Source organism: Dendrobates tinctorius, unplaced genomic scaffold, assembly GCF_039654945.1.
Source record: "Dendrobates tinctorius isolate UK_male_01 unplaced genomic scaffold, ASM3965494v1 ptg000114l, whole genome shotgun sequence".
Lineage (NCBI taxonomy): Eukaryota > Metazoa > Chordata > Amphibia > Anura > Dendrobatidae > Dendrobates > Dendrobates tinctorius.
Window position 1 is genome coordinate 9,188,122 of NW_027361782.1, and position 14,112 is coordinate 9,202,233.

Consider the following 14,112-nt stretch of genomic DNA (forward strand, 5'->3'; position numbering starts at 1 on the left):
TTTTTTTTTGTCGTAACATCTCGTAAGACTATTTTACAAACAGAATATCATGTAAACCCTTTCTATATTATACAATTGTCAAAAAAAACAGGCTCTCATATCAGAACATTTCAGAAAAATTTTTGTTTTCTTGGGAGCACGCAGAAAAAAATATATGAAGAAGAGTTGAGATAGAAAATATAAATTGACTTCATAATGAAAAACAAGCAAAAAAATAATAAATGTGCGAAAGATATATATATAAAAAAAAAAGAAAACCAGAATTGGAATCGGCCGAAAAAAATCAGTAAAATAACTGTAATTGAAAAAGTCTCCATGAATATAAAAAGTATATTCAGAAAATCTCACATTATTTTCGATAAATAGCATTTTAAATAAGCAAACTAAATCATAAACGTACACTGAGAATTGTTATTAAAAAAAGTTTTTTTAAAAAAAATCATTTTTAAAAAAAGTTTAGCGTAAAACATAAAAAAAAAAAAAAAATCCCATATTTTAGTGAATAGAATATAATAAATAAATAGAGATTACAAATTACAATTTTTTAATTTTCTTCCATTTTTACTTGAATGCCTTTTGCCATCACTGGACAAAAAAAAAATGTTAAATATCAAATACAGTAATAGTACAGATAGCATGTAACAGCAAAAGGGCTTGGAACGCAGGGGTGTCCGGGGCGGCAACGCAACCGATGGGACTGGCATCCATCTGTCACCTCATCAGTGTGACAGCCCACAAGGCATGGCCCAGCCATAACTAGGCTACAAAATTATCAGCCGTGGCGTATTTTTGGAAATCGGTTCCTAAAAGTTGATTTTTTTTTTTCTCATTTTTTTCCCCATTCTGTACAAATAAGCTAATTTATATTATAATTTTGATATATATGTTTATAAAAATATATAAATTCAAAATACTTAATACATACATAATACTTTGTACATTGATGGTAATAACTGGTTCCATGTTTCGAGAGGAGAAGGAAGAAAGAAAGAAAAATTTTCGTCTTGGGCTGCTTGCTTGGATGGATCACCCCTGCCACATATCGAGAGTTTGGGATTGTCACAGAACGATAGCCTTTATTTATAAACAATACATTTAGGGAAGCTTAAATACAGCAGTTTGTGAACCATTGGTAAGCCATTAAAAACCAACTGGCATTTTTTTTTAATCTTTTTGTATTTTTTTTTTTTAAGTCATTCTTTTGTTTGATGGATTCTCTCCATACAGGAGGCGTGGGGCTTAGAGAACAATGTCTTTTAGTCTCTTTACAGCCATTGAGTCTTTTTCTCGACATTCTTGCAATAAAGGGTTGATCTCATGCAATACGTTTTCACTGTCTGCCCCCCGGGGCTCTGCTTCTGAGGGTCTAGAAGGACCATTGCTTACAAACTGCTCCATGTCACGGTTTCCGGTGCAGTGCATGATGTTGTACGTTGCCGTCGGCTTGGCGGGCAGAGGGCTCTTTAAGTGCAGAGGAGAAGTGATGGGGCTGATGGCCTCGCAGCCGTTCCCTGCTTCGCGGATGGCGCCGTTTACCTTGGGGCTGCAGATCGGCAGCTCCACTGTCCTTTTCGCTTTCAAGGTAGACCTATCATCAGTAGTATGCTCACTTCCATCTTTGCCAAAAGTTGCAAAAGTTCTTTTAGTGTTGCAGTCCTCGAAAGCTTCAGTGTCCACGTTGGTCGCCTCTATAGACAAAGCAATCACATTTCTTCCATGCTCTGGGGACTTGGCTCGGTTTGGGATGGGGACACGGGGCATCCAGCATCTATCGGAGTGACCGAGGATTCGACATTCTTCTCTGCAGTGGAAACCTTCACTCTGATCTGAACAAAAGAGAAGGAAAAAAAAAGGATTAAAACAAAGAAATGTGAACTCAGTATTTGATTTGGCACGTCATATAATAAGCTGTAATTACCATTAGAGGGAAGCTGCATCGCGCGCCTCATATTTACAGCCATAATTACGCGCTATAATTTGTATCCTTATTATATTTGCTTAAATGTGTCTTATTAATATGTGCAAACGACAACAGCAGAGGAGGAAATGCATAGATCTGCTGTGCATTAGGAGACGGCGGCTCCCGTCCTGGCGCTCCATCTCTGGCACCGGTGACAGGAGTAATCATCATGGCCACCAATCAGCCAAGTGCTTATTGAGTTATCAGCACGGGGATGAGCTTTATAAAGTGCGTCTTATGAATCCGGGCAATGGTAGAACAAATGGCTTGTCAATGCCGGGGTCTAATGGCTCCGAGACAGAGACTGTGCGCCGGCTGAATATTCAGTGCGCCTCGGTGAAGGGTACAGGAAACCAGTCTGTAGGAACCATTGTATGGTCTATCAGTCCATGGGCATGGGGACAGACCACCAAAGAGGATCAAATGCCCACCATCCAGATATAAACAAGTTAGACCTTAGGGGTCTTGCTGTGGGGTCCGCCTGTTCTGTAGTGTTCCAGTCTAACAATGCACAGAGTAGTTATAGAGTTAGTGCCCACTCATGGGGTACGGGGCTCACAGGGTGCCCATGGCAGGTGTAGGGACTTGGCACAGAACGGAGCAATGGACGTCACACTAGTTGCACTTAAATCGATTCTCACCTATAAGACTAGATACACACAATGCAGTGTTAATGAAGTTTGCAGAGCAGTTTTGTTTTTTTTTAGCCATAATCAGCAATTATTTCAGCAGACGGGAGAACAATGTTTCCTGCTTTACATTTCCCATTACTTTATAATCTACTTCTGTACTAAAAACTGCAAAAAAGTAGAAAGTCCTAATAAGTGGTCGTATAGGTGATGGACAGATCTGGAAATACAGACCACAATTAGAATCCGTGCTGAAGAATAGTAAAACCTTTCCCAACTCTTCCTCCCACCCCAATTTCCTAGAAACTTCTGCTGTATTTTGCCCTTGGACCTCATTGACTAGTTGGTATGCATCACACGTGGTGAGCGATCACGACTGCTTCTGCTGCATAGTTAATGGGATTGTCCTGGACATAGATATTGATCACTCTTCCTTAGGATAAGTAATCAATATTAGATTGGTGGGGGGCTGGCACCTGGCACCCGCTGATCAGCTCTGGCAGCGACCAGATGTATATAGTATACGTAATGGAATAGCACAGCGCCACACTGTGTAGTGACCATTCTCGGTACTGCAGCACAACTCCCACTCACTTCACTAACAGCTGATCGGTGATGATAACGGGAGTCAGACCTCCAAAACTGTCATGATGACACATCCTCAGGGTCCCAGTATCACAGTCCTAGACAATGCCTTTAATATTACAATAAATTCCTTGTTGTGCTTTAGTGATCTTGGGCAAAAGTTGCTAAACAGTAATTGTTATTACAAATGTTTTTGTTTTCATCAATCAACAGTGCACATGAAAATAAGAAACTTTGTATTATATATTATTGGGGAAATCGGCTTCCCGCTTCTTTCTCCTCCCGGACTGATCATTCTTTCTTATAAATTCTCCATTCACAGGTAAAAATCCATCTTCACTGAATACAGACTTTCCCATTACTGAGCTGGGAGATGACAATTGGTGCTCATAAGGCTCTACAGAGAAACGCTAGTGTCTGCCATTACACCTCCACCCCTGTTTCTGCCATTACACCTCCACCCGTGTTTCTGCCATTACACCTCCACCTGTTTCTGCCATTACACCTCCACCTCTGTGTCTGCCATTACACCTTGACCCCTGTGTCTGCCATTACACCTCCACCCCTGTGTCTGCCATTACACTTCCACCCCTGTGTCTGCCTCCAGCTCCTCCTCCTCACACATCTCCATAGAGTTGTAAAAGCACCAACTGTCCTCTCTCAGTTCTGGGATCAACTTTCTTTACAGATTTTACCCGTGAACTGACAGCAATCAATTTGTCCCAGAGCAGAAAGAAGCAGATGTCTCTGAGAAGATATTCTACAACGTTTCTTATTTTCACGTGCGCTATTGAGTGGTCTGAGAACAGAAAGGGGTTTAATCCACAGAAGCCACAATATAGGAATGAGTAACAATCTCTTCTGTCAATGCCACAATAATAAAAAAAAAAGTTTCATCGTTCACTTTTATATATATTATTTACCTAAAATATTTAATATTTACGAGAAAATAAGAAAATGATAAAAAGTAAAATAATTAAAGAGGATAAAAATAAACAAAATGTAGAAAAATAAAAGAAATAGAAAAGACTTTACTAATTTCTACCAGGGGTGTAAATCCGCACCAGGCAGACGGTAATTTAAGGACAATCACCTTCTACCTTCTGTACAACATAATTGAGAGCATGAGAAAGTTCCCGGTTTAGCGGAGGCCGGACGCCGCTCTGCTTTACGGCTGCTAACAAGACAGATTTATACACAGCACTTCCAGCATTGATTCAGACAAGGAAGTTGAGCCATGACTTCAAACAAACAGACAGCTGCTTCAATCTTATTAAGCCTCTTGAATATGACGTATGGCTTCTTGCCGCTGTACAGTAAGACGATAAATACTCCGCAGTCAGGTAGCCGCACATAAAGGAGATGGGAAGCGTCAGTCCAGCACGTTGTTAATGGGGGAGCAGGTGCAGGAAGGCATCGTAAGGGGGCACACCTGATGGAGAGGTGGCGTCCTGCTCATCGGGGCCTCCATCAGCCACAATCCTCGGGCTGTAAATGACATGACCGATGGTCACAGCAGTCCCATGCACCGAGCCACTCTTTACTGTTGGTTGTGGCCATTTTGTGTGACGCCACATGGCGGTTCGCGCCACTCCGTATTACAGACATATAATTCGCCTTCAGATAGAACAGGGCACAATGTTTTCTTGTTGAATCCCAGTAGGCATTTGATAGCCCCTACATGGTGCCGTATTGCGCCACAACATACAACCCATACTATGCCGATGTGCTTGAGCCAAAAACCATCACACAACACAGCCTAGGGAGCACAGTGTTCAAATCACTACACAGCGGTTCTCGTGGTGAAAGTCAATCGTGTCTTTTTTTCTATGTCCTCTTACAATTTCTTCAAAAAGGTGCAGGCGATTGCTAACTCAGAAATGCTCTTTATTTTTGTCTTTTATCCTTTTTGCCTCTTTTCCAAGCACAAAGTCACCAATGCACATAACTAACAATTCCAACGTCACTGGACGGGGAGACCGGGGCCATTTGCACGACAATTTTGCTGCAAACATCTGGACTGACCAGACCTCATGCCAACAATGGCGAACAGGGAAAAGAAGACACATAAACAAGTAAAAAATAGTCTACAAAATAAGCATGATTTAAAAAAAAAAAAAAGTCTGCATAAAATAAAAATAAGCCTTAAAATAAATGAAAAATTAGACAATTAAAACATGCAAAAGCAATAATGAATCGAGTCCGCTAGCTATTGCAGGGCCGGTAGCCAAACCACTACGGAGAAATATATTTCTGGAATTTGACTTTAACAATTTTTTAATCCCTTTTAGTTGTACTAACATGGCGGTGTGTTTATGCCGTGAAAAAGTGAACATTTTTGCAACAAATTTTGTTATTTTTCCAAATCATTTTGAAGAGTCATTGGGGCTCAGTAAAGAATCTGCAGCCCCCGCTCCAGAGAACTGGCGGACTTCATCTCTAAAATCTTATGGCTGAAATGTTTCATTTTCTGAGGCACCTAACGTTACGAGGCGCGCGCCTCATTTTGGTGGACGGTGCTCCAGTACATCTTTTATACCAGCTCTATCATTACATTTGTGTACTACACATTTGATGGATGAATATCTAATTTAGTGATCGCAGCGTAATATCGTCATATTCGATACTTCTAGAAATAAATCAGTAAGAATTCTACTTTACACCATAACAAAATGCAAAGACTCAGGGGAGACTTCTGGGTTTAGTTTTTCTCTATTTCTTTTTGAATTTGACTTTTTTCTCAGAATGATCCCACTTTCCTCCTGGCCTCGGCGTGTTTGCACAGCTTGCTGATTATACTAGAAAAACTGCTTTAGAAAAGATTTCAGAATCAGCTTTGTGTTCGGCCTGAAAGGGGATTATAGAAAGAAAACAAGACAGACATAATTAGTATGACCGAAATAAAAGGGAGAGAGAAGTGGAGGAAAAAAAGAAACCTCCTCGCACCTTCTCCAGCAATTTCCTTCAAATATTATTACAATTTTTATGTTTCTTCTTCAGTTCAAAGTGGAGATGGCGTTAAGAATTCATAAGCGAAGATTTCAGCCATTATTACTTGGTACTCGCTTTCCTACTCTCTGAAGTAACAGAATAATGCATGCAAAAATCAGATTAATGAAGGAAAGGAAAATAAGGACTTCCCCTACCTATTAGAGACTGAAGAACCACAAACCCCACGACGGGGACGACATTCATGTATTTTGGGCATTGTCCCTTTATAGTCAATATGATTGGAGCCTCGTTAAATTAGGAGCTTTAATAATTTGTCACAAATACTTAGAGTTAATTGTATCAATTGACAATCACCAGTAGGTAAGTTATGGCCTTTAATGGGGGTGAATCTGCCATAAAGGAGTGTGGACCCCCAAGAACTGTGTCCACCACTGGGATGAATAGGGAGTTTGGCTCCGATGGACCAGGGATCACTTTGTAAAATTCGACACTATGTAATATTCTATTAAATAAAATATCGGACATGTCGTGATCTGCTTCACTTCTAGGCATTTGTGGCAGAACCTATGTGATATTACAGCCGGGATCTCACAATAACAAGGGATGCAATGGACTTCTAAGATTCGAGAGTAAACCCATAAGGCTATGTGCCCACGTTAGCGTTTTTAAACGCTCAGGAAACGGATCCCCTTCCCAGAAAACGCGCAACTTTTTTCCGCGCATTTTGTGCACAAAAGACGCGCGTTTTTGATGCGTTTTTTGACGTGCGTTTTCTGGGAACATTGGGGGAGGCTAAAAACGCTCAGCAATGCGGAAATTAATGGGCATGCTGCGTTTTTAGCCGCTAAGCGATTCCTGAGCGTTGCATTGGCACAAAAAGCCAAAAACGCATGCAAATTAATTTTAAGCTTCCTTTAAGCGTTTCTGCAGCGTTTGAGCTGGCACAAACGCTGCGGAAACGCTTAAAAAAACGCATCGTGGGCACACAGCCTCAGTCACGAGGTCAACCAAAATCATGCACAGTGTCCCCCCCCGTAGGAAGAAAAGCTGAGTAACACATGACAGTCTTACCCAACAGGTATGACAGTCTCACCCCACAACCTGTACACAAACAAGTCACACAACGACAGATCTTCCCAATAAAGGGGCTCTCCGCTAAAGACATTCACTACTTGCTAGAATTATGCCTTGATGAAAAGCTGTAGAAGCACCAATGATCACTTATGATCGGTGGGGAGCACTTGGCAGTAAGTGTTTAATTTCCCTGCAGTGCCTCCGCAGGGAGGGTGAGGAATTACATTGCATCCATTCACATCAATGGATTATGTGAGTAATGACAGAGAGGATAGCTCCTCCAGAGAAAGAGAAGCTTTGTAGTTGTTCTCCATTTCTTGGGCCAAGAGATGAGGATCCTGAACAGCTCCAGCGCTCTAATCCTTCACACACACATATGTTTCCAATCCAACAACCTCTGTAATGTGAATATTCTACCAAGACACCGGAGAATTCCTTCTGCAATTAAACATTTAAATTCAATTTTCAATTAAGAACAACATTTTTTCTTCACCCCAGCCTGATGCACATCTTTTTGAAGCACTGCCAGTGTTGTGTTTAAGCGGAGTCTTCTAAATCTATTTTTTCTACCACACATGAGGCGAACTAATAAAAATTCACAGCACACTGCTCACTGCACCAAAAAAGAAAAAAATCTGAGTGGCTTAAGCACTTTGGGCTCAAAGCTGCAATGCTCATCAGTGTTAAATCTACATCCTAAATGTCTGATCATTTGTGGTGATAAAGGAGCCAGAGCGGTGACAGAGCTGGAGTACATGAGTAATAAATGTCGGTGCTGGTAGAAATGTGCTCTGGTCACGCTGAGATCCTCCGATCCGCCGGACTGGATGCTGGAGAATCTGCCGCATCCACACACAGGACCAGACGCTGGAGAATCTGCCGCATCCACACACAGGACCGGACGCTGGGGAATCTGCCGCATCCACACACAGGACCGGACGCTGGAGAATCTGCCGCATCCACACACAGGCCAGACGCTGGATAACATGCCGCACCCACACACAGGACCGGACGCTGGTGAATCTGCCGCATCCACACAGGACAGGATGCTGGAGAATCTTCCGCATCCACACACAGGACCGGATGCTGGGGAATCTGCCGCATCCACACACAGGACCGGACGCTGGAGAATCTTCCGCATCCACACACAGAACCGGACACTGGAGAATCTGCCGCATCCACACACAGGAACGGATGCTGGAGAATCAGCCGCATCCACATACAGGACCGAACGCTGGTGAATCTGCTGCATCCACACACAGGACCAGATGCTGGGGAATCTGCAGCATCCACACACAGGACCGGACGCTGGAGAATCTGCCGCATCCACACATAGGACAGGACACTGGAGAATCTGACGCATCCACACATAGGACAGTCCAATGGAGAATCTGCCGCATCCACATACAGGACTGGACACTGGGGAATCTGCTGCATCCACACACAGAACTGGACGCTGGAGAATCTGCTGCATCCACACACAGGACCGGACGCAAGAGAATCTGCCGCATCTACACACAGGACTGGACACTGGAGAATCTGCCGCATCCACACACAGGACCGGACGCTGGAGAAGCTGCTGCATCCACACACAGGACCGGACGCTGTGAAATCTGCTGCATCCACAGACAGGACCGGATGCTGGGGAATCTGCTGCATCCACACACACGACCGGACGATGGAGAATCTGCTGCATCAACACACAGGACTGGACACTGGAGAATCTGCCGCATCCACACACAGGACCAGACACTGGGGAATCTGCTGCATACACACACAGGACCGGATGCTGGGGAATCCGCCGCATCCACACACAGGACCGGACGCTGGGGAATCTGCTGCATCCACACACAGGATTGGATAATGGTGAATCTGCTGCATCCACACACAGGACTTGATGTTTGTCACCGTCCCTCGGGTTTACATTTCATGCAAAGTCTTGTAGGTTTGTCCTGACTCTGAAGGTGGAAGCTTCTCCGACATTGACATGGTCATCACATAGGGCACGAGTTAGGTTTCCCACACACAACAGCAAAGTCCAAAGATCAGGCCAACCCACCAACTGTCCTGTCTGTATGGGCCTCACAATCTCATGTGGGGTAAGAAGGATTGGGCATGTCAAACATGAACATGCTTGATCCTTTGTTCTCACGAAGTAGAGACATTACCACAGGAGTCTGGCACCAGCTTGTCCCCTCTGCAGTCTCAACACATGCATGCTCAGCTAAGATGTGTGTGCGCTTGAGTAGTAAGATTGGGAGGCAGAGATGGAAGGTGAATGAGCATCATCCAAACTAAATCAGCCAGACTTCTTATTTAGTAAATCAACAGCCGCGGAGACACCATCACATGTTTCTCAACGCAAGCAATGACTAGCCAGGTCTTTCCCCGGGAAGGAACAACCACGGGAAGGGCAGTCTCCAATGAAGGAAACCACCTATGCCAAAACATGGTATCCATCCACAGACAGCTGTTTCGGGGTATTGCCCCTCATCAGTGTGGAGTAGGAAACTGGCTAGTAGGAGCAATGCCTAGTGAAAGGCTATGAACATAAGGATGAGTGACCTCATGGAGATCAACATCCAACACTGCGGAGACACCATCACATGTTTCTCAACGCAGTGATCTAGAGCAATGCCCCCATCCCTTATGGGAAATATGCAAAAGCATGTAAATCAACAGCCGCGGAGACACCATCACATGTTTCTCAACGCAAGCAATGACTAGCCAGGTCTTTCCCCGGGAAGGAACAACCACGGGAAGGGCAGTCTCCAATGAAGGAAACCACCTATGCCAAAACATGGTATCCATCCACAGACAGCTGTTTCGGGGTATTGCCCCTCATCAGTGTGGAGTAGGAAACTGGCTAGTAGGAGCAATGCCTAGTGAAAGGCTATGAACATAAGGATGAGTGACCTCATGGAGATCAACATCCAACACTGCGGAGACACCATCACATGTTTCTCAACGCAGTGATCTAGAGCAATGCCCCCATCCCTTATGGGAAATATGCAAAAGCATGTAAATCAACAGCCGCGGAGACACCATCACATGTTTCTCAACGCAAGCAATGACTACTCCACACTGATGAGGGGCAATACCCCGAAACAGCTGTCTGTGGATGGATACCATGTTTTGGCATAGGTGGTTTCCTTCATTGGAGACTGCCCTTCCCGTGGTTGTTCCTTCCCGGGGAAAGACCTGGCTAGTCATTGCTTGCGTTGAGAAACATGTGATGGTGTCTCCGCGGCTGTTGATTTACATGCTTTTGCATATTTCCCATAAGGGATGGGGGCATTGCTCTAGATCACTGCGTTGAGAAACATGTGATGGTGTCTCCGCAGTGTTGGATGTTGATCTCCATGAGGTCACTCATCCTTATGTTCATAGACTTCTTATTTAGGTCATGTATCGAATATCCTGTGGCAATGCTCGGCTGGTGGGGACATTTTACCCACTGCACACTCCACCCTTAAATGAATCCCATTCTGCTCCACTCAACGCAAAAACCATGGCTACCCTACAGCCAATTGTCCCTGCTCCTGCCCATGTGCCTGGTTTTCTGATGCTGACTCCAGCCCTGGACCACCATGCTTCTGCTGGCATAATACTGGGATTTAGAGGCTGGTCAGTGTTACGTGCCATCTAACGCCCTGTTACTAAATCCAATATGTTTTGATTGGTCCGGTAAAGGATTGTGATGTTTAAGGTGCCAAATGCATGAGACGACCACTCTTCATAGCCCGGCCACTCCTCATAGCCCAGTGCTCTTCATAGGTCGGCCACTCTTGATAGCCCACTGCTTTCCATAGGGCAGCCACTCTTGATAGCCTGCTGCTCTTCATAGGATGGCAACTCTTGAAAGCCAGCTGCTCTTCATAGGGCACCACTCTTGAAAGCCCTCTGCTCTTCATAGCGCGGCCACTCTTGAAAGCCCGCTGTTCTTCATAGGGTGGCCACTCTTGAAAGCCCGCTGCTCTTCATAGGGCAGCCACTCTTCAAAGCCCGCTGCTCTTCATAGGGCGACCACTCTTGAAAGCCCGCTGCTCTTCATAGGGCGACCACTCTTGAAAGCCCGGTGCTCTTCATAGGGCAGCCACTTTTGAAAGCCTGCTGATATTCATAGGGCGGCCACTCTTGATAGCCTGCCACCCTGCATTGTTACATGTGATGTCAGGGGATGAGTTGCATTTTCAGGTTTCATGTACACATGTTTTGCATCAAACTCTTTATAAAAAATAATACAGACTTGAGGTCAGAGTAAGTGAAACTAGTATATTATCCCGCACAGGGCTCCTTCTTTACTGGCAAAGGCTCAGAATATTGGAACTCCTATGCAGATACCGTTCCCTGGAGCTTGGGTGGATAAATTTCTGCAGAAAATAAGAAAAAAAATGCAGCAAATCGACTTCACTTCACTGCATGGATATTAGTTTCCATTTAATGGCAGCCTGATGATTGCATATTTATGCTTTATAGGTATCATTCTGAGAGAGAGGGAAGAGCAGCTCTCCAGATTGTCACTGTTGATTTCATGCCTTTTTCAGACATCATCCCACAAATCTATTCTTACAATTATGTATTTTTTCCTTTCTCTCCTTTTTCTAACACATCATGCATTCCAGCAAAGTCTTTAAAGATCTCAGTAAACTGCGCTTTGATTTAAACTGGGTTGGAAGGCGGAATTTATTTTGGTCTGCATAGAGAAGCATAAAGCAGCGAGGGGAAGGTTTCCTGGGCTTTGTGTTTCTCCAGTCTGATGTGGAAATGGCATTAGGATTCTACAGACGCGTTGGACTCTCATTTAGCCAAATCGGTTACCGTTCCCATAATGGAGGTTTGCTTAGCTCACATTTAATCCCTCCCTTCTATAGAGACCAAAAAAGTAACACGCACACTGAAAACTACACAAGTGACCCATCGAAGACGTCATGTGTATGAATAGGCTAAAATGTCAGCTCTGTGGATGCCTTGTTCACAAGGACAAACGTGGTTTAGGTCAACTGAAGATCAATGCGGCTTATTGTGTATTTTTGTACCTTGACACATATATTTTTATTATCTTTTTTGTTTAAGGTCAGCTCCGATACAAAGTAGCATCCGCCGCTATTTACAACAATGGTCATGGTTGATCTCCACCGCAGACATGATTTATTGCAGACAGAACAATAACCATTAACTAAATATGATCTTTGTACAAAAATATATATTTATCGGCGCCCATTGATTTTCTTTTCTCCCAGCTTAATCACGGGGCTATTTTTAGTGTTAAAGCCTCAGGAAATTGTGAGGAATGGATTAGATTATGGCTTAAAGTGAAATATCATTATGATTCTCCAAGAGAGATTTGTCTTTTCATACAAACCCTCGAGGACAATTATGGAACGAAAAAATCAGTGGGGACAAAACTTCTAGTTATATCGTAAATCTAGGGATAGACTACATATGTGGGCATTAGTGCAGGGCCCAAGGGTACCTAACAGAAATAGGTCCAAAAAATCATAAATAGAAATGTGAATACAGGTTTTATCTTCACATAGAGTTGGATTCACAGTTATACTGCTCAGTATTGCTCTTTAATATCCTTAATATTGCTACGCTCTCTTATAGGAGTTTTATCTTCCCATAGAGCAGGATTCACACTTAAACTGCTCAGTACTGCTGTTTCACATTCTGAATGCTGCCAATGATTTCTATAATTGTTTCATCTCACCCACTGCTGTGCTGCTTAGTTCTTCTATATAATATCCTCCTTCCTGCTTGCTTCAAGTAATTTTTGTTCCACCCCCAGAGTAGGAATCACAGAAACACTTCTCAGTACTGCTATAAAATGTCTTCCATGCTGGTGCTGCTGCTTTCTGGTAAGTGTTTTATATCACCTGATAGCTGAATTCACAGCTGTACTATGCAGTTCTTCTGTATACATTTCTCTATAACATCCTCCTTATTAATGCTCATAGTAAGTTTTATATACAATTTCAAAGCTGGATTCACAGCTACAATGCTCAAGACAGCTGTATAGTTTCCCTCAACTTGCTGCTACTTCTGAACGTGTTTTACATAGACAGGTGAGCTTGAACCTCACATGTCTCTGTGTACACTTGATGACCGTAAGATCATAATAGCTGAGCAAGTTTTTCAGCGACGGTGAGGGGAAAAACCACTGACAGGCCCCTCTGAAATTATTAAATCCTATGAAGAAATGAAGTATTGATCAAATAGAAAATAAAACAAGTCAAGTTCTTCTGTTCCAAATATTTAAAATCAGGTAAAATCGAAAAGCACCAAATGATTTGGTGGTAAAATTTGATTTTAAAAGCCATTTACTCTGATCATATTTGGGCTTCTATATATTGTGAATATATCATATTGCCCAGTAGAATTACATCTATGATGGGACCTAGGAAATCTGTCCAGGTTGGCAAGAATAATAACCATAGCTAAACCAATAATTACCCAAAGTGAACCTTTACTCATTACAGATATAGATATGCTCACAAAACTGAGGTGTGACAAGACAAGGCACGCCAAAGTATCTGCAGCCCCACCAAACATGAACTTTTGTCAACAAACTTTCCATAAATCAATAATGCAAATGAGTATAAGAAAGTTTGTAATATATATGACCAGAGAAATCTGCTTCTTTCTCCACTCATGAGCCACTTCTTATAATTCTCCAGATCCTCCACTCAGCATTGACTTTAAATTCTCTAAGTAAAATAAGACCGACCGCAAGGTCAATGAGGAACCAGATTACAGCTGTCGAATGAAATTTAGGAATCGGAGAAAGGGAAGAGGAATGAGAAGCAGAATGAGAAAAAGAGACAGGTAAACTCACACAAGTGCTACTGATTTCTAGTAAGTGTTTTATCTAGCCCTATTGTTGAAATCACAGTTACATTGCTCAGTACT

The 14,112-nt window shown here is 43.1% G+C and overlaps 1 protein-coding gene across 4 annotated transcripts in view; it reads right to left on the reverse strand.

The window, feature by feature from the left end:
* Window positions 1-527: 527 nt before the first annotated feature.
* PCDH19 (protocadherin 19) overlaps window positions 528-14,112 on the reverse strand; it is a 194,080-nt gene continuing 180,495 nt past the window's right edge. For all 4 annotated transcript variants that reach the window (XM_073589852.1, XM_073589851.1, XM_073589850.1 and 1 more), the window contains exon 5: window positions 528-1,826. In XM_073589852.1, coding sequence (XP_073445953.1) covers window positions 1,240-1,826 — 587 coding nt within the window. In that variant the 3' untranslated portion in view covers window positions 528-1,239. The remainder of the gene's footprint in view (window positions 1,827-14,112) is intronic.